This window comes from Somniosus microcephalus, chromosome 17, assembly GCF_052327205.1.
Source record: "Somniosus microcephalus isolate GS21.2 chromosome 17, FLI_Smic_1.0, whole genome shotgun sequence".
NCBI classification, from domain to species: Eukaryota; Metazoa; Chordata; class Chondrichthyes; order Squaliformes; family Somniosidae; genus Somniosus; species Somniosus microcephalus.
In genome coordinates, this window is record NC_141003.1 from 36306798 (window position 1) to 36333686 (window position 26889).

The following is a 26889-nucleotide window of genomic DNA, read 5'->3' on the forward strand; positions in this document are numbered from 1 at the left end:
TAGCCTGGGCCTGTTCATACTGTTCTTTCAACTTCTCACACTCTGCTTGTAAGGAGTCATAGAGAAGAACTGGAATAAAATCCTGGCTTCCTGAAGATTCCTCTTCATTTGCTTCTTCCTGCAAATATTCTAACTCCTGAACAGCATAAGGGAGATGTGATCGGTAATTGGTCACGATGGCTCTATGGTCGCTCTCTGCTTGAGCTAGCTGCTTCTGTTGTCTTTCCAGATTCTCCCATTCGGTGTCATAGAACTTTTTCATTGTTTTCATCTCTTGTACGAGACGGTAACTCAATTGTTCTAATTGTTGTCGTAATTTGAAATAAGTTTGAGTCCGAGCTCGGTGTTCTTCCGTCATGGATATGTCCGTAACTTGAACAGGCTCAGAATTTTCTGTCAAACTAGGTTGTCGTCGTTCGGTGGAGTTCTGTTCTGAAACTTTGTTCTTCCCTGGAGCATAAGCCTTTATGCATGCCTTCGTTTTTCCAACCTTCGTCGGCAAGTCCATTTCAGCCTTGTCTTTCATATTTGGGTTGGTCTTATCGTCATCCGTTTCAGAATCTGAGCTGATTGTCTGCACCGAGTCCTCACTCGTTATGGCTTTTAGATAGTGCCATTCCATGTCTATTTTCTTGATCCACTCCCGTCCTAGAAGTGGTGGTCCTCCCTCATGTAGTACGTATAAGTTCATTCTTGGGTGTTCTTTACCCCTATCTCTCACTTTGACTCTTATCTTTCCCATGGGGTATACTTTATGCCCCGTGTATGTCTGCAATACGAACTTGGTATCTCTTAAGGGTATATGTGAGAATAGCCGGTGGTAATCCCTTCGATTTATGACTGATAGAGCTGATCCAGTGTCCAACTCCATTTTCACTTGGATTCCAGCTATTTTTAGCATGACCCAGATAGTTTGTAGGTCAGCTTCCTTACTCACATTGTGAATTCTCAGACTACCCAGCTCCTGGCCGTTTGGGTCTGAGTCTGAATTCTGTTCGTCTGCACTCTTCTCAGCCACCTTGTGTACCTTGTTGTACTTTTCCTGTGATGGCTTCCTTTGGTTGTTGGTCCTTTGGTTGTTGGTCTTCTTCCCTGACCGGCATACCTTAGCTATGTGACCCAGTTTGCCACATTTCCTACATTCCTGGTTCTTAAACCAGCATTGGTTCTGGTCGTGTGTTGTCTTCCCACAACGATAGCATTTTGTTGTTGTCGAGGTAATTTGATCCACACTTAGTGCTGCTGTCTTTAGCTGCATTTCCGCAGTTCCCTTCGCTGCGGCTTCATGCGATGCTGCAATAAGGACAGCCCTGTCAAGTGTAAGGTCGTTCTCTTTGAGTAGTCGCTTTTGCGTTCCTTCCTTTGCCAACCCGCACACGAACTTGTCTCGCAATGCCTCTGTCAGATTCCCTCCAAACTGGCAGTATTTCGCTAGTCTACGCAGTTCGACCAAGTATTCTGCATTGCTTTCGTCTTTCCTTTGCGTTCTCGCATAGAATTTGAATCGTTCCGCCAACATCAACGGTGTGGGGTTCAAGTGATCCTTCAGAACAGTCACAATATCATCGAAAGTCTGATCCGCCGGTTTAGCTGGTGCTAGTAGATGCTTCAAGAGTTCGTATGTCTTCGCGCCCATCGAGTTTAGCAAGGTTATAGCTTTGTCATCTTCTTCTATTTTATTGGCCTCACAATAGATCTCAATGCGTTCCACATACGTGGCCCAGTCTTCTACCTCGGAATTAAAATCGTTGATGTTACCCCGCTTAGGCATCTTCCCCTCTTCCTGGCAACACCACGAATTATTTCTTTAAATTTTTTTTTTTTTCAAGATGGCGGTTCCCGCGAAAATGGCGGTTTCCCGCGCTTATCTTCTCTCCCCGCCCACTTCAATGGCGGTTCCCCGCTTCTGTCTTCTTCTCCGCCTAATGGCGGCTTCCCGCGTTTCTTCCCCTGGCTGGAGGGGTACACTTTCCCCACGGGCGACGGCCGCTGGCTTTCAGGTTCACAGCCTGCGCGTCGGCTTCAGTGCTTTCCCTTTTCTCGGCAGGGCAACCGGCGCTGGGTACACCCCGTTGATGGCGAACAGTTTCAGCCGCTGGGCTGGCTCTCGCTCAGTTCCCCTTGCTCTGGCTCGGTCTCTCTCCCGCTCTCTCGGCTCTACCGGCGCTGGGTACACCCCGTTGACGGAGAACAGTTTCAGCCGCTGGACTGGCTCTCGCGCAGTCTCCCTTGGTCGGCTCTGCCTCTCCCGCTCGCTCGGCTCTACCGGCGCTGGGTACACCCCGTTGACGGAGAACAGTTTCAGCCGCTGGACTGGCTCTCGCGCAGTCTCCCTTGGTCGGCTCTGCCCCTCCCGCTCGCTCGGCTCCCAAACGCCTCTCCCAGCCGTCTCGCAGTCCGGTGCTTCCCTCCCCGGCTGCGGCTGAGTTTTTATATCTTCCCGCGCCTACGCTCCCGGTCGCAGCGCTTCGTGGCTTCGGTCGCTGCCCGGCCTTTTTCGCCGGTCGCGGGCTAGCTGTCTCACGACGCCGTTGCGTCCCCAGCCTGTCTGTACCGCGGCTTCCTGGCTCCACGCTGCCCCAGTCTCAGCGCCTCTGGGCCCGACTTCTGTCCGGCTCCTTTCCCCCTCGACCGTGGTCGAGTGCACCGCCCTTATCCTCCGGTTATTCTTTTTACTTTTCCCTTACTCACAGTCACCGTGGCCGCCTTGCTTCTCGTGCTGATCGGCTCACTCCTCACCGTGGCAGAAGGGACAGTCAGTGCCTGTTGCTGATGGAAGTCTTTGTCTCTGAATTCTTCCTCCTTTCCAGCTCTGCAGACTCGAGTTTTCTCCCCAGCAGAATGACGAGGGCGGTTGCCTCTTCTCGACGCTCGTTAACTGCTTCGGAATTATTGTTGCCATAGGGTACGATCGGACTCGTCGCCACTGTAAAATCTGTGGGTTGTTTAGTTAATTAATACACAGACTCCAAGAGTAACTTAAAACAGGACTTTACTATTCGAAGGTCAGGGCGAATCTGCCCAATAACTCCTGGCACAACACTTATATACTGGTGTGGTCACCGTCGGTATTACCGTATACAGAAGCCAAACAAAGTAGTGCCACACCTAAAATAGTTCTCTTAAAGGTGAACGGTTACATACAATAGTTCTCTTAAAGGAAGACGGGTACATACACTACAGTCCTCGTACCGACCCCTGGTGAACACAACTGTATATGTTCCTCCATATGAAAAAGCAACCGTTCACCATTACTCTCTGTTTCCTGTCACTTAACCAATTTCGTATCAATGCTGCCACTGTCCCTTTTATTCCATGGGCTTGATCATTGCTGGCAAGCCTATTATGTGGCACTTTATCAAAAACCTTTTGGAACATGACCCAAAAGGATAATGAGATCATGCAACTGAAATTATCATGCTGAAAGTAATAGCACAAAAGAGTTTGTCGTGGGCAGTCAATAATACGGTGATGAGCTTCCATCAGTTCTGCATGAAGTATCTTGATATACAGGGAATCGCTCCATATGGGCTGCAGTATTCAGCTGTGGAATAACTGAGAGTAAGAGCTGTGGGACTCCACAATGTTGTTGCATCTCCATCTCAAACTGACACTCATTTTGTGAATGATAGTATTATTTTCTTGCCGAAGTCAGCTTTATGTTTTCAATGTACCCTCTGTATATTAAATGTCAGTGCAGTCTTAGACCAAGATATGCTGAATGGATTAAGTGTCCCAAATACGAGTTTACCAAATAACACTCACTTGTTGGAGAGCTTTCAGTTACACAGATGGAATACACAAGTAATATTAAGGCTGGACACAGTCTGATTGCGCGCCGGTAGTGTTAGTTTTAAAATGCATTTGCATAATCTCTTTTAATTTGTGCAGTAATTGCTGATTCCTGTTGAAACTCTCTCAATGCTGTCCCAGTTCAAGTTGGATGTAATAGTTGTGAATGCTTTTGTTTTTCTTCAGCAGAAACAACTACAACAGCAGGGAAAAGCACCACAACTGGGTCTACTGCCAGTTCCACAATAGGTGAGTGATGTTTTCTTTCAATAAACATTAGCAAGCCTTTTAACACAATTGTGCTCTTTCAGATTTACCTCCTTGACAGTGAAAACCCACTACTACTTTGTTCTTCAAGATAATTGGCCCAGTCTGATTAAGGGTTGCAACATTTCATTTTTAGCATATTTTTTCCCAACACAAATCACATCATCTCACGGTGAAACGTGACTGGAGTAGTTTTAGTAACTGAGTTGGTGTTTTGTGATTTTGAATGTCTTTAATATTTTTCAGGAGGAACAGCGACAACAGAGACACCAACTACAACTGGCTCTACCACTGGCTCCACAACTGGTGAGTGATGGCTTCTTTCAATCACAGAATCACAGAAACCCCACAGTGCAGATAGAGGCCATTTCGGCCCATCGAGCCCGCACCGACACATATCCCACCCGATCCCCGTAACCCCTACACCAACACATATCCCACGCTATCCCTGTAACCTCACGTATTTAATCCCCCTAACACTAAGGGTCAATTTATCATAGCCAATCAACCTAACCCACACATCTTTGGACTGTGGGAGGAAACCGGAGCACCCGGAGAAAACCCACGCAAACACGGGGAGAATGTGCAAACTCCACACAGGCAGTCGCCCAAGGCCGGATTCGAACCCGGGTCTCTGGCGCTGTGAGGCAACAGTGCTAACCACTATGCCACCGTGCTGCCCGTATATATAATATCAAGGCCCTGGATACAAGTGTTCTTTTTCAACTTCAGCTCCTTGTCAGAGAAATTCCAATCCTTTGCTCTTCTTGCGACTTAGTCCATTCCTGCAGTAGGACAATAGTTAATGGCTTAAATATTGAATAAAGCTCGTTACGACTTATTTCAATAGGAACGTTAAATCACAGATCTTCCTTAAATGAGGACCTTTAAAATCAGCCGGTCCTATATTCGTGAACAGACCATCATAGAATCATAGAATGGTCACAGCACAGATGGAGGCCATTCGGCCCATCGAGCCCGTGCCAGATCTCTACAACAGAATTTCATCTAGTTCCACTCCCCTGCCCTATCCCCGTAGCCCTGGCAAAGTTTTCTAACAAACAGACCCCAGTCTGTCAAATTAGGTAACCATACCTCCCCCCGCCGACCCTGAACACTGGGGCCCCACAAGGATGTGTGCTGAGCCCCCTCCTCTATTCCCTCTTCACCCACGACTGTGTGGCTGTTCATGGTTCCAACACCATCATCAAGTTTGCGGATGATACCACGGTAGTAGGCCAGATCACCAACAACGATGAGTCAGCCTACAGGGAGGAGGTCCAGCATCTTGTGAAGTGGTGCACCGATAACAACCTGGCCCTTAACATCAAGAAAACCAAAGAAATCTTTGTGGACTTCAGAAAGTCTAAAGGCGGAAGTCACACCCCCATCCACATCCATGGGGCTGTGGTGGAAAGGGTGGACAGCTTTAAGTTCCTCGGAGTCCACATCACGGAAGACCTCTCCTGGTCCCTCAATACCTCCTCTCTGGTGAAGAAGGCCCAGCAGCGCCTATATTTCCTAAGGAGGCTGAAGGGATGTAACCTGTCACCCCTGATCCTCTCTAACTTTTACCGCTGCACAATAGAGAGCATCCTGACGAACTGTATCACAGTATGGTATGGCAGCTGTAGCTACTATGACCGGAAAGCCCTGCAGCGGGTAGTCAAAACTGCCCAACGCATTACCGGCACCCGGCTACCGACCATAGAGCACATATACCAGAAACGCTGTTTACGGAGGTCACGGACCATCATCAAAGACCCTACCCACCCCAGCCACAGTCTGTTCGCCCTCCTGCCATCTGGGAGACGCTACAGATGCATTCGCACCCGAACGACCAGATTTAGGAACAGCTTCTTTCCCAGGGCTGTCATCCTACTGAACTCCACAAATAAACTCTAAAGCCTGCACATCTGCCAATGCACTTTATTATGGTTATGTTTATGTTAATGTATTAGAAGCCAAATGAATGTTGAATGTTTAAATGTCTTAATCTAAATGTACACTCTCGGGAGCCGCAAGCCTACATTTCGTTGTACTGCACTTGTGCACTAACAATGACAATAAAAGTTGATTGTTATTATTATTATTATTAAAGTTTTATCCTTCAGGTACTTATCCGATTCCCCGTTGAAAGCCACGATTGAATCTGCCTCCACCACCCTTTCTGGGAGTGCATTCCAGATCATAATCACTCGCTGCGTAATAAAGTTTTTCCTCATGTCGCCTTTGGTTCTTCTGCCAATCACCATAAACCTGTATTCTCTGGTTCTCAACTCTTCCGCCAATGGGAAAGGTTTCTCTCTATCTACTCTGTCGACATCCCTCATGATTTTGAACTCCTGTATAAAATCTCCTCTCAACCTTCTCTGTTCTAAGGAGAACAACCCCAGCTTTTTCAGTGTCTCCTCATAACTGAAGTCTCTCACTCTTCGAACTATTCTTGTGTTTCTTTTCTGCACCAACTCTAAGGCTGTCACATCCTTCTTAAAGTGCGGTGCCCAGAATTGGGCACAATACTCCAGTTGAAGCCGAACTATTGTTGTATAAAGGTTCATCATAACTTCCTTGCTTTTTTACCCTATGCCTGTATTTATGAAGCCCATGATCCCATATGCTTTATTAACTGTTTTCTCAACCTGCTCTGCCACTTTCAACGATTTGTGCACATAAAACCCCAGGTCTCTCTGTTTATGCACCACCTTTAGAATTGTACTCTTTAGTTTACATTGCCTCTCCTCGTTCTTCCTACCAAAATGTATCACATCGCACTTATCTGCGTTAACTTTCATCTGCCACGTTTCTGCCCGTTCCACCAGCCTGTCTATGTGCTCTTGAAGTCTATCACTATCCTCCTTACTGTTGACTATATTTACAAGTTTTGTGTTATCTGCAAATTTTTATATTGTGCCCTGTACACCCAAGTCATTAATATATATCAGGAAAAGCAGTGGTCCTCGTACTGACCCCTGGGGAACACAACTGTATATGTTCCTCCATACGGAAAAGCAACCGTTCACCATTACTCTCTGTTTCCTGTCACTTAACCAATTTCGTATCCATGCTGCCACTTTTATTCCATGGGCTTGATCATTGTTGGCAAGCCTATTATGTGGCACTTTATCTAAAGCCTTTTGGAACTTGACCCAAAAGGATAATGAGATCATGCAACTGAAATTATCATGCTGAAAGTAATAGCACAAAAGAGTTTGTCGTGGGCAGTCAATAATCCGGTGATGAGCTTCCATCAGTTCTACATGAAGTATCTTGATATACAGGGAATCGCTCCATATGGGCTGCAGTATTCAGCTGTGGAATAACTGAGAGTAAGAGCTGTGGGACTCCACAGTGTTGTTGCATCTTCATCTCAAACTGATACTCATTTTGTGAATGATAGTATTATTTTCTTGCCGAAGTCAGCTTTATGTTTTCAATGTACCCTCTGTATACTAAATGTCAGTGCAGTCTTAGACCAAGATATGCTGAATGGATTAAGTGTCCCAAATACGAGTTTACCAAATAACACTCACTTGTTCGAGAGCTTTCAGTTACACAGATGGAAGACAACTAATATTAAGGCTGGACACAGTCTGATTTCACACCGGTAGTGTTAGTTTTTAAATGCATTTGCATAATCTCTTTTAAATTATGCAGTAATTGCTGATTCCTGTTGAAACTCTCTCAATGCTGTCCCAGTTCAAGTTGGATGTAATAGTTGTGAATGCTTTTGTTTTTCTTCAGCAGAAACAACTACAACAGCAGGGAAAAGCACCACAACTGGGTCTACTGCCAGTTCCACAATAGGTGAGTGATGTCTTCTTTCAATAAACATTAGCAAGCCTTTTAACACAATTGTGCTCTTTCAGAATTACCTCCTTGACAGTGAAAACCCATTAGTACTTTGTTCTTCAAGATAATTGGCCCAGTCTGATTAAGGGTTGCAATGTGTATCTACACTTCATTTTTAGCATATTTTTTCCCAACACAAATCACATCATCGCACGGTGAAACGTGACTGGAGTAGTTTTAGTAACTGAGTTGGTGTCTTGTGTTTTTGAATATCTTTAATATTTTTCAGAAGGAACATCGCCAACAGAGACACCAAGTACAACTGGCCCTACCACTGGCTCCACAACTGGTGAGTAATGGCTTCTTACAATATATAATATCAAGGCCTTGGATACAAGTGCTCTTTTTCAACTTCAGCTCCTTGTCAGAGAAATTCCAATCCTTTGCTCTTCTAGCGACTTAGTCCATTCCTGCAGTAGGACAATAGCTAATGGCTTAAATATTGAATAAAGCTCGTTACAACTTATTTCAATAGGAACGTTAAATCACAGATCTTCCTTAAATGAGGACATTTAAAATCAGCCAGTCCTGAATTCGTGAACAGACCATCATAGAATCATAGAATCATAGAATGGTCACAGCACAGAAGGAGGCCATTCGGTCCATCAAGCCCGTGCCGGATCTCTACAACAGAACTTCATCTAGTTCCACTCCCCATCCCTATCCCCGTAGCCGTGACAAAGTTTTATCCTTCAGGTACTTATCCGATTCCCCGTTGAAAGCCACGATTGAATCTGCCTCCACCACCCTTTCTGGGAGTGCATTCCATATCATAATCACTCGCTGCGTAATAAAGTTTTTCCTCATGTTGCCTTTGGTTCTTCTGCCAATCACCATAAACCTGTGTTCTCTGGTTCTCAACTCTTCTGCCAATGGGAACAGTTTCTCTCTATCTACGCTGTCGACATCCCTCATGATTTTGAACTCCTGTATAAAATCTCCTCTCAACCTTCTCTGTTCTAAGGAGAACAACCCCAGCTTTTTCAGTGTCTCCTCATAACTGAAGTCTCTCACTCTTTGAACTATTCTTGTATATCTTTTCTGCACCATCTCTAAGGCCGTCACATCCTTCTTAAAGTGGGGTGCCCAGAATTGGGCACAATACTCCAGTTGAAGCTGTATCATTGTGCAGTAACTGCTGATTCATGTTGAAACTCTCTCAATACTGTCCCAGTTCAGGTTGGATGTAATAGTTGTGAATCCTTTTGCTTTTCTTCAGCAGAAACAACTACAACAGCAGGGACATCCACCACAACTGGGTCTCCTGCCAGTTCCACAACTGGTGAGCGATGTCTTCTTTCAATAAACATAAGCAAGCCTTTTAACACAAATGTGCACTTCCAGATTTACCTCCTTGTCAGTGAAAGTCAATTCCTTTGCTCTTCTAGCAACGTAGTCCATTCCTGCTGTAGGACAATAGTTAGTAGCTTAAATATTGAATAAAGCTTGTTACAAGCTGTTTCAATCGGCACATTTGAACACCAATCTTCCTTAAGTGTAGGCCTTTAAAATCAGTCTGTCCTGTCTTAGTCAACGGAACATGTCCCAAAAGGATAATGAGATCATGCAACTAACTGAAATTATCATGCAGAATGTAGCAGCACAAAAGAGTTTGTCGTGGACAGTTAGTAATACGGTGATGAGCTTCATTGAGTTCTGCATCAAGTATCTTGATATATAAGGAACCGCTCCAGGTGGGACTGTAGTGTTCAGCTGTTGACTAATTGAGAGTAAGAGCTGTGGGGCTCTTCAATGTTGTTGTATCTCCATCTCAAACTGTGATACTCGTTTTGTGAACGATAGTATTATTTTCCTGCCAAAGTCCCTTTATGCTTTCAATGTGCCCTCTGTATACTAAATGTCAGTGCAGTCTTAGACCAAGATATGCTGAATGGATTAAGTGTCCCAAAATCAAGCTTCCCAAATGTCACTCACTTGATGGAGAGTTTGTCAATGACACAAATGGAAGACACAACTAATATTAAGGCTGGACACAGTCTGATTTGGCACCGGTAGTGTTGGTTTTAAAACGCTCTTGCATACTCTTTTAATTTGTGCTGTAACTGCTGATTCATGTTGAAACACTCTCAATGCTGTCCCAGTTCAAGTTGGATGTAATAGTTGTGAATGCTTTTGCTTTTCTTCAGTAGAAATAACTACAACAGCAGGGACACCCACCACAACTGGGTCTACTGCCAGTTTCACAACAGGTGAGTGATGTCTTCTTTCAAAAAACATTAGCAAGCCTTTTAACACAACTGTGCTCTTTCAGATTTACCTGCTTGACAGTGAATACCCATTACTTTGTTCTTCAAGATAATTGGCTCATTCCTTTTAGGGGATGCAATATGTATCTACATTTCATTTTTAGCATATTTCTTTCCCAACACAAATCACATCATCTCACGGTGAAACTCAACTGGAGTAGTTTGGGAACTGTGTTGGAATCTTGTGGTTTTCAATGTCTTTAATATTTTTCAGAAGGAACAACTACAACTGCAGGGACAACCACCACAACTGGGTCTACTGCCAGTTCCACAACTGGTGAGTGATGTCTTCTTTCAAAAAACATTAGCAAGTCTTTTAACACAGCTGTGCTCTTTCAGATTTATCTGCTTGACAGTGAAAACCCATTACTTTGTTCTTCAAGATAATTGGCCCATTCTTTTTAAGGGATGCAATGTTTATCTACATTTCATTCCTAGCAGTTTTGCCCAACACAAATCAGATCATCTCACATTGAAACTCGACTGGAGTAGTTTGGGAACTGAGTTGGAGTCTTGTGGTTTTCAATGTCTTTAATATTTTTCAGCAGCAACAACTGCAACAGAGACACCAACTACAATTGGCTCGACCACCTCCTACACAACTGGTGAGTGATGGCTTCTATCAATATATAATATCAAGGCCTTAGATACAAACGTTCTTTTTCAACTCCAGCTCCTTGTCAGTGAAAGTCCATTCCTTTGCTCTTCTAGCAACTTAGTCCATTCCTGCTGTAGGACAAGAGTTATTGGCTTCATATATTGAATAAAGCTCCTTAAGACTTCTTTCAATATGCACATTAAATCACACATCTTCCTTAAATGAGGACGTTTAAAATCAGCCAGTCCTGTATTCGTGAACAGAATATCATACAATCATAGAATTGTCACAGCACAGAAGGAGGCCATTTGGCCCATCGATCCCGTGCCTGATCTCTACAACAGAACTTCATCTAGTTCCACTCCCCTGCCCTTTCCCCGTAGCCATGGCAAAGTTTTATCCTTCAGGTACTTATCCGATTCCCCGTTGAAATCCACAATTGAATCTGCCTCCACCAACCTTTCTGGGAGTGCATTCCAGATCATAATCACTCGCTGCCTAAAATAGTTTTTCCTCATGTCGCCTTTGGTTCTTCTGCCAATCACCATAAATCGGTGTTCTCTGGTTCTCAACTCTTCCGCCAATGGGAACAGTTTCTCTCTATCTACTCTGTCGAGATCCCTCATGATTTTGAACACCTCTAAAAATCTCCTCTCAACCTTCTCTGCTGTAAGGAGAACAACCCCAGCTTTTTCAGTGTCTCCTCATAACTGAAGTCTCTCACTCCTCGAACTATTCTTGTATATCTTTTCTGCACCATCTCTAAGGCCTTCACATCCTTCTTAAAGTGCGGTGCCCAGTCTGGTGTATGTGCCTTTAAGAGCCCCCTGTGTACTGTAATGCCGGTAATGGCCACTCGGGCTATATAAGCCTGTATCGTGTCTTGTATCTGTTAGTTCACCTCCAGACTTTGTTCAGTAAACACCTGTGAAACCAACTCCTGCCTTCCGTGTCTCCATTAACACATGGATACAATAGTGGCGACGAGTTGGAAACAGACTTACCTGCAATTCGGCAGCACCTCAAGGAGATCGATTCCTCAGATGAAAGTCGAAGAAATGCAAGAAAAAAAAAACAAGAAAAAAACTGTGGTTTCACCAGCTAGCAGAGCTGGTGGCAGGTACTGCAATAATCCCTCCTGGGCGGCGGGCTGGGGCTCCATCGGCTGGCTCTGCAGCGGGGCCGAGCAGCGAAGGCGGAAGCAAACAGAGACAGAGGGGGGGAGCACTCAGGAGAAGGCCGGCGCTGCAAAGCAGGTCGGCGCTCGGACCAAGCAGAGGGAGGGAAAAGTCCCAGAGAGTCCGGCGGGAATGAGTCTCCACCTATTGAAAAAAAAAACCTATATAAATAAAAACCGCGGAGAACAGCGTTGTCAGCAGTGGCGGGAAAGTGCGGGAAGCACCATTTTTTTTCTGCAGGGAAGAAGGAATAGCGCGGGAGGCGCCATTTTTTTTCAAGATGCCTAAGGCTGGCAATATTAATGCTTTCGATAGTGATATAGAGGATTGGACCACATATGTGGAAAGAGTGGAGGTATATTGCACAGCAAATGAAATAGAAGATGATAAAAAGGCATCAGTACTTCTAAATCTAATGGGCACAAGGACATACGGGCTGTTACGAAACTTAATCACTCCAGCCAAACCAAAGGACAAGAATTTTAAGGAGATTGTTCATACCCTACAGGAGCACTTAAACCCAACACCGCTGCTGATAGCAGAACGATTCAAATTCTTCAAGAGGAATCAGCACAAGAATGAAAGTAACGCTGATTACCTCACCGAATTAAGGAAGCTGTCAAAGCACTGCCAATTCGGGGCAGGACTGGCAGATTCTCTTCGAGACAAATTCGTCTGCGGTCTCCTAAGTGAAGGAACACAGAAAAGGCTACTTTCTGAGAAAAATTTGACACTGGACAAGGCTTTCAGTATGGCTGTATCATACGAAGCAGCCGCAAGAGGAGCTGCAGAGATGCAGCAAAAGCCACAGGACTTCGGCACCCATGAAATGACACAGGGTTTCGAGAGATGTTATCGCTGTGGCAGATCCACCCATGACCAGAGGGACTGCTGGTTCAAGGACAAAGCATGCAGGCAATGCGGAAAGATTGGACACATTGCACGTGTATGCTGATCTGGACACAAAAAATCCATGGACAGGAAAAAAATCAATAAGGAAAAGTACAGAAAGGTACAAATGATGATGGACAGTAGCTCCGAAGACCAGAAGAGCGATAGCGACTCCGGAAACAAGAGACTAAGCTGTCTCAAATTACATAATGTAATTGCCAAAGAAGATTACCAGACCATTTGGGTTACCCTCATGATAGCGGGGTCCCCAGTTAAAATGGAGCTAGATACAGGATCAGCTCTGACCGTCATAAGTCGACGGGATTATGAGCGGCTATTTCCGCATATACCTTTGAAAGACACATCCATTATCTTGAAAACATATACGGGACAGAAAGTATACCCCAAAGGGAAAATAAAGGTGCCTGTTGTATACAACGGCATGAAAATACAGAAGTTGTATTTATACGTTCTGCAAGATGGTGGTCCACCGCTGTTGAGACGTGAATGGATCAGGAAGATACGTTTAGACTGGCACTCCATTCAGGCACTGACGGTGACCAGTAAGAAAAAAAATGATGATGACGTCATACCTGAACGATTAAAAGACATCTTGGCCAACGCCAAGGAAGTGTTTCAACAGGAACTAGGAACCTTGAAAGGCATTACCGCCTCAATAAAAGTGGAAGATGCGGCAATTCCCAAGTTTTTTAAGGCAAGGCCGGTGCCATACGCAATTCGTCCAGCAGTCGAGGCAGAGCTGGAGAATTTGGAAAAGGCAGGCGTATTATCCAAGATAGATTGGAGTGAGTGGGCAACACCCATCGTCCCGGTCATGAAGAAAACGTTGAATAATGATAAATCTGAAGAACAGAGAAAAATTCGCATCTGTGGGGACTTCAAGATGACTGTAAACCTGGTCCTTCCCACGGTACAGTATCCTCTTCCGAGGATAGAAGATATTTTCGCCTCACTATCCGGAGGGAAACGTTTCACCAAAATTGACTTGGCACAGGCATATCTACAGATGGAGGTTGAAGAGGCCTCTAAAAAGTATCTCACGATAAATACACACAAAGGCCTGTACCAGTACAATCGACTGGTTTTCGGAGTAGCATCAGCTCCAGCTATCTGGCAAAGAGCTATGGAGCAAGTCCTCCAAGGGATTCCGGGGACTCAATGCTACCTAGACGACATCCTTGTAACAGGAGAAAATGACAATGAGCACCTTGCCAATTTGGAGCAGGTGCTCACTAGGCTGAGAGAACGGGGCCTATGAGCAAATCGCCCCAAGTGCGAATTTTTCCAGAAACAAATATCATATTGTGGCCACATAATTAATGAGGAAGGGTTGCATAAGTCACCTGAAAAAATTGAAGCGGTCATAAAAGCCCCAGCACCTGAAAATGTCTCACAATTAAGGTCGTTCCTGGGATTGATAAATTACTATCATGAATTTTTACCGAACTTGTCAACTCTTCTGCACCCTCTTAACGAACTGTTACAAACGGGAGTAATTTGGAAATGGAGCGAAGACTGTAAATGTGCCTTCCATAAATGCAAAGGCTTGATCACGTCCAAGGAAGTTTTGGCTCATTACAACCCATCACTGCCAATCAGACTGGCGTGCGATGCATCCCCTTATGGCGTAGGAGCGGTATTATCGCATAGATTCCCTGATGGCTCGGAGCGGCCGATAGCTTTTGCGTCACGCTCATTGAACTCAGCTGAGCGTAACTATGCCCAGATCGACAGGGAAGCACTCAGCCTGGTATGGGGAGTGAAGAAATTCAACCATTACCTACACGGACAAAAATTTACCTTGTTGACTGACCATCAACCCCTCGTCTCCATATTCAACCCTGTTCCCATTATGACAGCGCAAAGGCTACAGAGGTGGTCCCTTTTCCTAGGGGCACACCAATATGACACAGAATACAAAGTATCAAAACAGCATGGGAATGCTGATGGTTTATCGCGCCTACTGTTGCCAACGGTAGAAGAGGCACCTACAGTAGACCCAGTGGAGATATTCCACTCAACCATAGTGGAATGTCTACCAGTAACAAATTCTGCCATTGAAAAGGAAACGAGAAATGACCCGACTCTCTCACGAGTCTACGATTTAACGGTGAAGGGATTGCCAGCACATGGCGAACCACTGTTGCCAGCATTCTCACAAAGAAGAGAACAGCTGTCAGTGTGCCGAGGAACCTTGATGTGTGGATCCAGAGTGGTGATTCCACCCAAACTCCAGGATAAAGTGCTAAAGGAGCTTCACGAGGGGCATCTGGGTGGAGTGAAAATGAAGAACCTAGCCAGAGCGTTTGTGTGGTGGCCAGGTATCGATGGAGACATCGAAGAAATGCCCAAGAGCTGCCTAGGATGCCAAAAGGTCCAAAACGCCCCACCACAAGCCCCTCTACATCCATGGGAGTGGCCCTCATCTCCATGGCAAAGGGTACGCATCGACTTTGCTGGTCCATTTATGGACTCAATGTTCTTAATCGCGGTTGATGCACACTCCAAGTGGCCGGAGGTAATAAAGATGTCCTCCACCACCACGGAAAAAACCATCACAGTATTAAGGACTGTATTTGCCAGGAATGGGCTGCCTGAACAGATCTGTTCTGATAATGGACCACGATTTGTGTCCGAAGAATTCAGGAAGTTCTTAAAAAAACAATGGGGTTAAGCACTACACGTCCGCCCCATACCATCCCGCCACCAATGGGTTGGCTGAAAGGTTTGTCCAGACCTTCAAGAAGGCCATAAAGGCCATGGGTAATGAAGACATAAATCTACAGCATAAGGTAGACAAGTTCTTGTTTGCATACAGGAATGCAACACATGTGGTTAAAAACCAAACTCCCGCATGATGTTCTTCAATAGAAGCCTAAGATGCCGGCTGAAACATCAGAAGGGACGTGGAGAACCGGCAATTTCAAGGCATGAATGAAAGGCCAACTAGAACCTTCCAGATAGGTCAACAAGTTTTGGCCCGGGACTACCGTACCGAGAAATGGCAGCCTGGAACTATTTGCACATGACTAGGACCGCTGATGTATACCGTGGACATTGGAGAAAGCATAATAAGGCACCATGCTGACCAGATCATAGAGTCATCCGAAAAGGGACAACCTACACCACAACTCTATACGCCTAATGATGAAGTAGAGATACCCATAGTATCTACCTCCGATCCGGTGATACTGGAACCAGATGAACCCGACACTGGCATTCAAGCCGAATCGACCTTGTCAAAAGAACCTACTACACCACCAAAAACTACTACACCACCGAGGCGTTATCCGGACCGAGTCAGGAAGCCTCCAGAGAGACTGACTTATAATTGATTAACTGCAGCAAATGTGTAGATTATTGTTCTTGTAACATGTTAATTAATGATTACTTAAAATATTATGTACAGGTTGTCTAAAAGGGGAGGAATTGTGGTGTATGTGCCTTTAAGAGCCCCCTGTGTACTGTAATGCCGGTAATGGCCACTCGGGCTATATAAGCCTGTATAGTGTCTTGTACCTGTTAGTTCACCTCCAGACTTTGTTCAGTAAACACCTGTGAAACCAACTCCTGCCTTCCGTGTCTCCATTAACACACGGATACAACACCCAGAATTGGTCACAATACTTCAGTAGAAGCCGAACTCTTGTTGTATAAAGGTTCATCATAACTTCCTTGCTTTTTTACCCTATGCCTGTATTTATGAAGCCCATGATCCCATATGCTTTATTAACCGCTTTCTCAACCTGCTCTGCCACTTTCAACGATTTGTGCACATATAACCCCAGGTCTCTCTGTTTATGCACCACCTTTAGAATTGTACCCTTTAGTTTACATTGCCTCTCCTCGTTCTTCCTACCAAAATGTATCACATCGCACTTATCTGCATTAACTTTCATCTGCCACGTGTCCGCCCATTCCACCAGCCTGTCTATGTGCTCTTGAAGTCTATCACTATCCTCCTTACTGTTGACTATATTTACAAGTTTTGTGTTATCTGCAAATTTTGAAATTGTGCCCTGTACACCCAAGTCATTAATATAGAGTCATAGAGTCATAGGCCTAGAAATTGAGTTGACGCCGCGCCAGGGCTTTAGCGCCGGAAATTTAGCGCCGGCGCTAATTCCCTTGCGCGCGCCAAAAATTCAGTAGCGCCGCGCCCAGACGGCTGCCGGCGCTACTGGCGGGCGTGAGTGCCTCCCAATGGGCGCTGAGTGCCGCATTGCGGCGCTAATCCGGCGCTGCGGCACCCGATGCGGTGCGGCAGGCTAGGGAAGTGCAGGCCTCCTCCTCCCGTTAAGGAGGCGCTGCCTTCACCCGATCGCTGGCCGTTTGATTTTTTCAAAAATGAGCCCAGCACCTCGGACAAGTGCCGGGCTTGCAGGCCAGACGCATCTGTTCCGCGGGGGGGGGGGGGTGGAGGAGTCCGGGGAGGGAGGTGCGGGCAGGCGGCCGGCGGGAAAGCGGCCGGCCGCAGCGCGACCTTAATGCGCCGGCGCTAACTTGTGTAAGACTCGGTTGCCAGAGTCTTAGTTGCGGCTGCCACGGGCGAGGCGGCCGCAACTGAATTTCGGCGTTCGGGCGCGTTGCCACGGCAACCGGGACGCTGCGCACACCGATGACGTCATCGGTGCCGGCGCAGCGCAACCGGCTAATGCCGATGGCAGCGCCGAAGTGAATTTCAGAAACGGCTATCATTGCGGCGCTAGGCCCTCTAGCGCCGCAAAATGGGCGCTAACCCAACTGAATTTTCAGCCCATAGAGCTTTACAGCACAGAAACAGGCCCTTCGGCCCATCATGTCTGCGCCGTCCATCAATCCCTGTCCAGTCTAATCCCATTTTCCAGCATTTGGTCCATAGCCTTGTATGCAGTGGCATTTCAAGTGCTCATCCAAATGCTTCTTGAATGTTGTGAGGGTTCCTGCCTCTACCACCCTTTCAGGCAGTGAGTTCCAGATTCCAACCACCCTCTGGGTGAAAAAGTTCCTCCTCAAATCCCCTCTAAATCTCCTGCCCCTTACCCTGAATCTATGCCCCCTTGTTATTGACCCCCCTACTAAGGGGAAAAGTTCCTCTTTATTCACCCTATCGATGCCCCTCATCATTTTGTACACCTCAATCAGGTCCCCCCTCAGCCTTCTTTGCTCCAAGGAAAACAACCCCAGCCTGTTTAGCCTTTCTTCATAGCTGAGGTGCTCCATCCCAGGTAACATCCTGGTGAATCTTCTCTGCACCCTCTCCAAAGCAATCACATCCTTTCTATAGTGAGGCGACCAGAACTGCACACAGTACTCCAGCTGTGGCCTCACCAGCGTTTTGTACAGCTCCATCATAACCTCCCTGCTCTTATATTCTATGCCTCGGCTAATGAAGGCAAGTATCCCATATGCCTTTTTAACCACCTTATCTACCTGTTCCGCTGCCTTCAGGGATCTATGTACATGTACACCAAGGTCCCTCTGACCCTCTGTACTTCCTAGGGTCCTACCACTCATTGTGTATTCCCTTGCCTTATTTGTCCATCCAAAATGCATCACCTCGCACTTTTCAGGGTTAAATTCCATTTGCCACTTTTCCGCCCACCTGACCAACCCGTTTATATTGTCCTGTAGCCTGAGGCTTTCCTCCTCGCAATTTACCACCCCACCAATTTTCGTGTCATCTGCGAACTTACTGATCATACCTTTTACATTCTCATCCAAATCATTTATGTAGATCACAAACAGCAAGGGACCCAGCACCGATCCCTGAGGTACCCCACTGGACACAGGCTTCCAGTCACAAAAGCAACCTTCGACCATCACCCTCTGCCTCCTGCCACTCAGCCAGTTTAGGATCCAACGCGCCAAGGCACCCTGGATCCCATGGGCTCTTACCTTCTTGACCAGTCTCCTATGCAGGACTTTGTCAAAAGCTTTACTGAAGTCCATGTAAACCACATCCACAGCATTTCCCTCATCCACACACCTAGTCACCCCCTCGAAAAATTCAATCAGATTGGTCAGACATGATTTACCCTTGACAAAGCCATGCTGACTATCCCCGATTAATCCTTGCCTCTCCAAGTGGTGACTAATTTTGTCCCTCAGAATTTTTTCCAATAATTTCCCTACCACAGATGTTAGGCTCACTGGCCTGTAATTCCCTGGTTTATCCCTGCTACCCTTCTTGAATAATGGTACTACGTTAACTGTTCTCCAGTCCTCTGGTACATCCCCTGTGGCCAGAGAGGTTCTGAAAATTTGTGTCAGAGCCCCTGCAATCTCCTCCTTTGCCTCACACAACAGCCTGGGATACATCTCGTCCGGGCCTGGGGATTTATCCACTTTTTGGCCTGCTAAAACCGCTAGTACCTCCTCCCTCTCGATGCTAATATGTTCAAGTATGTCACAGTCCCCTTGCCCGATTTCTATGTCTACATCGTCTTTCTCCATAGTGAACACAGATGCAAAAAATTCATTTAAAACCCCGCCTACATCATCTGGCTCTACACACAGATTGCCACTTTGGTCCCTAATGGGCCAACCCTTTCCCTAGTTATCCTCTTGCCCTTAATATACTTATAAAACATCTTAGGATTTTCCTTTATTTTGCTCGCCAGTGTTATTTCATGGCCCCTCCTTGCCCTCCTAATTTCTCTTTTAAGTATGCCCCTGCACTTTTTATACTCCTCTAGGGCTTCCACCGTCTTTAGTCTTTTGTAATTGCCAAAAGCCCCCCTTTTTTTCCAAATGCATTTTTGTATATCCCTTGTTATCAGGAAAAGCAGTGGTCCTCATACGAACCCCTGGGGAACACAACTGTATATCTTCCTGCATACGGAAAAGCAACCGTTCACCATTACTCTCTGTTTCCTGTCACTTAACCAATTTCGTATCCATGCTGCCACTGTCCCTATTATTCCATGGGCTTGATCATTGCTGGCAATCCTATTATGTGGCACTTTATCAAAAGCCTTTTGGAACATGACCCAAAAGGATAATGAGATCATGCAACTGAAATTATCATGCTGAAAGTAATAGCACAAAAGAGTTTGTCGTGGGCAGTCAATAATCCGGTGATGAGCTTCCATCAGTTCGACATGAAGTATCTTGATATATAGGGAATCGCTCCATATGGGCTGCAGTATTCAGCTGTGAAATAACTGAGAGTAAGAGCTGTGGGACTCCACAGTGTTGTTGCATCTTCATCTCAAACTGATACTCATTTTGTGAATGATAGTATTATTTTCTTGCCGAAGTCAGCTTTATGTTTTCAATGTACCCTCTGTAAACTAAATGTCAGTGCAGTCTTAGACCAAGATATGCTGAATGGATTAAGTGTCCCAAATACGAGTTTACCAAATAACACTCACTTGTTGGAGACCTTTCATTTACACAGATCGAAGACAACTAATATTAAGGCTAGACACAGTCTGATTTCGCACCGGTAGTGTTAGTTTTAAAATGCATTTGCACAATCTCTTTTAATTTGTGCAGTAATTGCTGATTCCTGTTGAAACTCTCTCAATGCTGTCCCAGTTCAAGTTGGATGTAATAGTTGTGAATGCTTTTGTTTTTATTCAGCAGAAACAACTGCAACAGCAGGGAAAAGCACCACAACTGGGTCTACTGCCAGTTCCACAATAGGTGAGTGATGTCTTCTTCCAATAAACATTAGCAAGCCTTTAACACAATTGTGCTCTTTCAGATTTACCTCATTGACAGTGAAAACCCACTACTACTGTACTTTGTTCTTCAAGATAATTGGCCCATTCTGATTAAGGGTTGCAATGTGTATCTACATTTCATTTTTAGCATATTTTTTCCCAACACAAATCACATCATCTCACGGTGAAACATGACTGGAGTAGTTTTAGTAACTGAGTTGGTGTCTTGTGTTTTTGAATATCTTTAATATTTTTCAGAAGGAACAACGACAACAGAGACACCAACTACAACTGGCTCTACCACTGGCTCCACAACTGGTGAGTGATGGCTTCTTTCAATATATAATATTGGATACAAGTGTGCTTTTTCAACTTCAGCTCCTTGTCAGAGATATTCCAATCCTTTGTTCTTCTAGCGACTTAGTCCATTCCTGCAGTAGGACAATAGCTAATGGCTTAATAATTGAATAAAGCTCGTTACGACTTATTTCAATCGGAACGTTATATCACAGATCTTCCTTAAATGAGGACCTTTAAAATCAGCCAGTCCTATATTCGTGAACTGACCATCATAGAAACATAGAATCATAGAATGGTCACAGCACAGATGGAGGCCATTCGGCCCATCGAGCCCGTGCCAGACCTCTACAACAGAACTTCATCTAGTTCCACTCCCCTGCCCTATCCCCGTAGCCCTGGCAAAGTTTTCTAACAAACAGACCCCAGTCTGTCAAATTAGGTAACCATACCTCCCCCCCGCCGACCCTGAACATGGGGGCCCCACAAGGATGTGTGCTGAGCCCCCTCCTCTACTCCCTCTTCACCCACGACTGTGTGGCTGTTCATGGTTCCAACACCATCATCAAGTTTGCGGATGACACCACGGTAGTAGGCCAGATCACCAACAACGATGAGTCAGCCTACAGGGAGGAGGTCCAGCATCTCGTGAAGTGGTGCGCCGATAACAACCTGGCCCTTAACATCAAGAAAACCAAAGAAATCATTGTGGACTTCAGGAAGTCTAAAGGCGGAAGTCACACCCCCATCCACATCCATGGGGCTGTGGTGGAAAGGGTGGATAGCTTTAAGTTCCTTGGAGTCCACATCACGGAAGACCTCTCCTGGTCCCTCAATACCTCCTCTCTGGTGAAGAAGGCCCTGCAGCGCCTATATTTCCTAAGGAGGCTGAAGGGATGTAAATTGTCACCCCTGATCCTCTCTAACTTTTACCGCTGCACAATAGAGAGCATCCTGACGAACTGTATCACAGTATGGTATGGCAGCTGTAGCTACTATGACCGGAAAGCCCTGCAGCGGGTAGTCAAAACTGCCCAACGCATTACCGGCACCCGGCTACCGACCATAGAGCACATAAACCAGAAACGCTATTTACGGAGGTCATGGACCATCATCAAAGACCCTATCCACCCCAGCCACAGTCTGTTCGCCCTCCTGCCATCTGGGAGACGCTACAGATGCATTCGCACCCGAACGACCAGATTTAGGAACAGCTTCTTTCCCAGGGCTGTCATCCTACTGAACTCCACAAATAAACTCTAAAGCCTGCACATCTGCCAATGCACTTTATTATGGCTCTGTTTATGTAAATGTATTACAAGCCAAATGAATGTTGAATGTTTAAATGTCTTAATCTAAATGTACACTCTCGGGAGCCGCAAGCCTACATTTCGTTGTACTGCACTTGTGCACTAACAATGACAATAAATTTGATTGTTATTATTATTAAAGTTTTATCCTTCAGGTACTTATCCGATTCCCCGTTGAAAGCCACGATTGAATCTGCCTCCACCACCCTTTCTGGGAGTGCATTCCAGATCATAATCACTCGCTGCGTAATAAAGTTTTTCCTCATGTTGCCTTTGGTTCTTCTGCCAATCACCATAAACCTGTGTTCTCTGGTTCTCAACTCTTTTGCCAATGGGAAAGGTTTCTCTCTATCTACGCTGTCGACATCCCTCATGATTTTGAACTCCTGTATAAAATCTCCTCTGAACCTTCTCTGTTCTAAGGAGAACAACCCCAGCTTTTTCAGTGTCTCCTCATAACTGAAGTCTCTCACTCTTCGAACTATTCTTGTGTTTCTTTTCTGCATCAACTCTAAGGCCGTCACATCCTTCTTAAAGTGGGGTGCCCAGAATTCTGCACAATACTCCAGTTGAAGCCGTATCATCGTGCAGTAACTGCTGATTCATGTTGAAACTCACTCAATACTGTCCCAGTTCAAGCTGGATGTAATAGTTGTGAATGCTTTTGCTTTTCTTCAGCAGAAACAACTACAACAGCAGGGACATCCACCACAACTGGGTCGACTGCCAGTTTCACAACAGGTGAGTGATGTCTTCTTTCAAAAAACATTAGCAAGCCTTTTAACACAGCTGTGCTCTTTCAGATTTACCTGCTTGACAGTGAAAACCCATTACTTTGTTCTTTAAGATAATTGGCCCATTCTTTTTAAGGGATGCAATGTGTATCTACATTTCAATTTTAGCATTTTTGCCCAACACAAATCAGATCATCTCACATTGAAACTCGACTGGAGTAGTTTGGGAAATGAGTTGGAGTCTTGTGGTTTTCAATGTCTTTAATATTTTTCAGAAGCAACAACTACAACAGAGACACCAACTACAATTGGCTCGACCACCTCCTACACAACTGGTGAGTGATGGCTTCTATCAATATATAATATCAAGGCCTTAGATACAAACGTTCTTTTTCAACTCCAGCTCCTTGTCAGTGAAAGTCCATTCCTTTGCTCTTCTAGCAACTTAGTCCATTCCTGCTGTAGGACAATAGTTAATGGCTTCAATATTGAATAAAGCTCCTTAAGACTTCTTTCAATAGGCACATTAAATCACACATCTTCCTTAAATGAGGATGTTTAAAATCAGCCAGTCCTGTATTCATGAACAGAATATCATAGAATCATAGAATTGTCACAGCACAGAAGGAGGCCATTCGGCCCATCGAGCCAGCGCCTGATCTCTACAGCAGAAGTTCATCTAGTTCCACTCCCCTGCCCATTCCCTGTAGCCCTGGCAAAGTTTTATCCTTCAGGTACTTATCCGATTCCCCGTTGAAATCCAGAATTGAATTTGCCTCCACCAACCTTTCTGGGAGTGCATTCCAGATCATAATCACTCGCTGCCTAAAATAGTTTTTCCTCATGTCGCCTTTGGTTCTTCTGCCAATCACCATAAATCGGTGTTCTCTGGGTCTCAACTCTTCCGCCAATGGGAACAGTTTCTCTCTATCTACTCTGTCGAGATCCCTCATGATTTTGAACACCTCTAAGAATCTCCTCTCAACCTTCTCTGCTCTAAGGAGAACAACCCCAGCTTTTTCAGTGTCTCCTCATAACTGAAGTCTCTCACTCCTCGAACTATTCTTGTATATCTTTTCTGCAGCATCTCTAAGGCCTTCACACCCTTCTTGAAGTGCGGTGCCCAGAATTGGTCACAATACTCCAGTTGAAGCCGAACTATTGTTGTATAAAGGTTCATCATAACTTCCTTGCTTTTTTACCCTATGCCTGTATTTATGAAGCCCATGATCCCATATGCTTTATTAACTGTTTTCTCAACCTGGTCTGCCACTTTCAACGATTTGTGCACATATAACCCAGGTCTCTCTGTTCATGCACCACCTTTAGAATTGTACTCTCCTCGTTCTTCCTACCAAAATGTATCACATCGCACTTATCTGCGTTAACTTTCATCTGCCACGTTTCCGCCCATTCCACCAGCCTGTCTATGTGCTCTTGAAGTCTATCACTATCCTCCTTACTGTTAACTATATTTACAAGTTTTGGGTTATCTGCAAATTTTGAAATTGTGCCCTGTACACCCAAGTCATTAATATATATCAGGAAAAGCAGTGGTCCTCGTACGCACCCCTGGGGAACACAACTGTATATGTTCCTCCATACGGAAAAGCAACCATTCACCATTACTCTCTGTTCCCTGTCACTTAACCAATTTCGTATCCATGCTGCCACTGTCCCTTTTATTCCATGGGCTTGATCATTGCTGGCAAGCCTATTATGTGGCACTTTATCTAAAGCCTTTTGGAACATGACCCAAAAGGATAATGAGATCATGCAACTGAAATTATCATGCTGAAAGTAATAGCATGCTGGAGCCTTGACAACTGCCTCAATTTTTTCTGGGGACTTATGTAACCCCTCTTTATCGATAACGTGGCCACAATACGAGATCTGTTTTTTAAAAAACTCGCATTTGGGGCGGTTAGCTCGGAGCCCATATTCCTTCAATCTAGTGAGCACCTGCTCCAGGTTGGCGAGGTGATCACTGTCATTTTCGCCCGTGACCAGGATGTCGTCCAAATAACACTGGGTCCCTGGGAGCCCTTGCAGGATTTGTTCCATTGCCCTTTGCCAAATAGCCGGAGCTGATGCTACCCCGAATACCAGCCGGTTGTATTGGTAGAGACCTTTATGGGTGTTGATTGTGAGGTATTTTTTTGATGCTTCTTCTACCTCCATTTGCAGATACGCTTGGGCCAGATCAATCTTAGTGAAGCGTTTCCCTCCAGATAGCGAGGTGAAAATATCTTCAATCCGCGGAAGTAGATATTGCACGGTGTGAAGGACTGGGTTCACTGTTACCTTAAAGTCCCCACAGATGCGAACCTTCCTTGGTTCCCCAGGCGTGCTGCTCAATGACTTTTTCATCACAGGAATGATGGGTGTGTCCCACTCGCTCCAGTCTACCTTGCACAGTACTCCTGAATGTTCCAAACTCTCCAGCTCTGCTTCGACAGCTGGGCGGATCGCATAAGGTACCGGTCTGGCCTTAACAAATTTTGGGCTTGCGTTTTCTTCGATTTTAATTGTTGCTGTCGTGCCTTTTAGTGCTCCGAGCCCTTGCTGGAACACTTCTTGTGCGTCGGTTAGGATTGACAGTCGCCCAGGTGTGACGTCGTCATCCTTTTTGGCAGCCACAGTTAGTGCTTGTATGGAATGCCAATCCAGCTGTATTTTCCGGATCCATTCACGTCACAGTAATGGTGGTCCTCCATCTTGCAATACATACAGGTCTAGTTTTGGTGTTTCCTTACCGTTATTTATAACGGTCACCCTTATTTTTCCTTTGGGGTAGACTTTTTGCCCCATGTACTTCTTCAAAATAATTTTTGTGTCTCTCAAGGGTATGTGTGAGAATAGCCGCTCGTAGTCCCGTCGGTTTATGACCGTTAGGGCTGATCCTGTGTCCAATTCCATTTTTACCTGGACTCCTGCTATCTTGAGAGTGACCCAAATGGTTCGGTGATCCTCCGTTTTGATCACATTATGTAGTTTCAGACAACTCAGCTCCCTGTTTTCGGAGTCGGTATCACTCTTTTGTTCATCTGAACTATTCTCCGTCACCTTATGTAGCTTCTTGTACTTTTCTTTTGGAGATTTCTTATTGCTGGTTTTCTTTCCCGACCTGCAGACTCGTGCTATGTGTCCTACTTTTCCACACTGTCTGCACACTTTGTCTTTGAACCAGCAATCATTGTGGTCGTGTGTTGTTCTGCCGCAGCGATAGCACTTCTATTTTCTGTAAGAAATTTTGTTTGTGCCATATTCTTGCGGTCTCTGTTGTATCTCTGCAGCGCCCCGTGCTGCTGCTTCATATGATACCACAATGCTGAAAGCCTTGTCCAGCGTAAGGTCCTTTTCAAATAAAAGCCGTTTCTGGGTTCCTTCACTTTGAAGCCCACACACAAACTTGTCCCTTAAGGTATCTGCCAGTCCCGTTCCAAACTGGCAGATACTGGCGGTCCTCGTGGCAATGGCGGCACCTCGCGGGTTTCTGCGCGTCTCTCTCCCTCTCCTCGACGCTGCTCGGCCCCTGAACACTGGCTGCGCCCTGTGCAGTCTGCCCTCTCTCTCTCTCTCTCTCTCCCGTCGACGCTGCTCGGCCCTTTGCTGTGCCGCTCGGTCGGGCTCTAGCCCGCCGCTGTCCGGGAAGGGTCTGCACACGACCTGTTGCCAGCCCGTTTCGCTGGACCACCACGACTGGAGAGCCAAGCCTGGCTATCAACAGCCTCCCCAGCAATTCTCGAGTCTCTGCTGGATGACTGGGCGGTTGCCCGTGGTCGACGCCCGTGTCTCTGGCCTTGAATTCCAATCTACTGGTCTCCAGGAACGAATCCCTGGGAGGTGATGCAGAGTTGCAGGTAGGATCGAATTTGCCACGTCGCCAATGTTGTGTCCGTCAGTAGAAAGACACAAACTGCAGGAGAACGGTACAGCAGGTGTTTACTCAACGTGGCTCACTCTGGAACTGAACTGTACAGATTGCTACTCAGTGCTATATACAGATGTGGTCACTGCCGGTACTACAGTA

General features: G+C 45.7%; 1 protein-coding gene across 1 annotated transcript in view; it reads left to right on the forward strand.

The window, feature by feature from the left end:
• LOC147105636 (uncharacterized) overlaps positions 1-26889 on the forward strand; it is a 308669-nt gene that overhangs the window by 154966 nt on the left and 126814 nt on the right. The window contains exons 91-96 of the mRNA XM_086010932.1: positions 9134-9193; positions 10393-10455; positions 10724-10783; positions 20433-20495; positions 20774-20833; positions 23132-23191. Coding sequence (XP_085867058.1) covers positions 9134-9193; positions 10393-10455; positions 10724-10783; positions 20433-20495; positions 20774-20833; positions 23132-23191 — 366 coding nt within the window. The remainder of the gene's footprint in view (positions 1-9133; positions 9194-10392; positions 10456-10723; positions 10784-20432; positions 20496-20773; positions 20834-23131; positions 23192-26889) is intronic.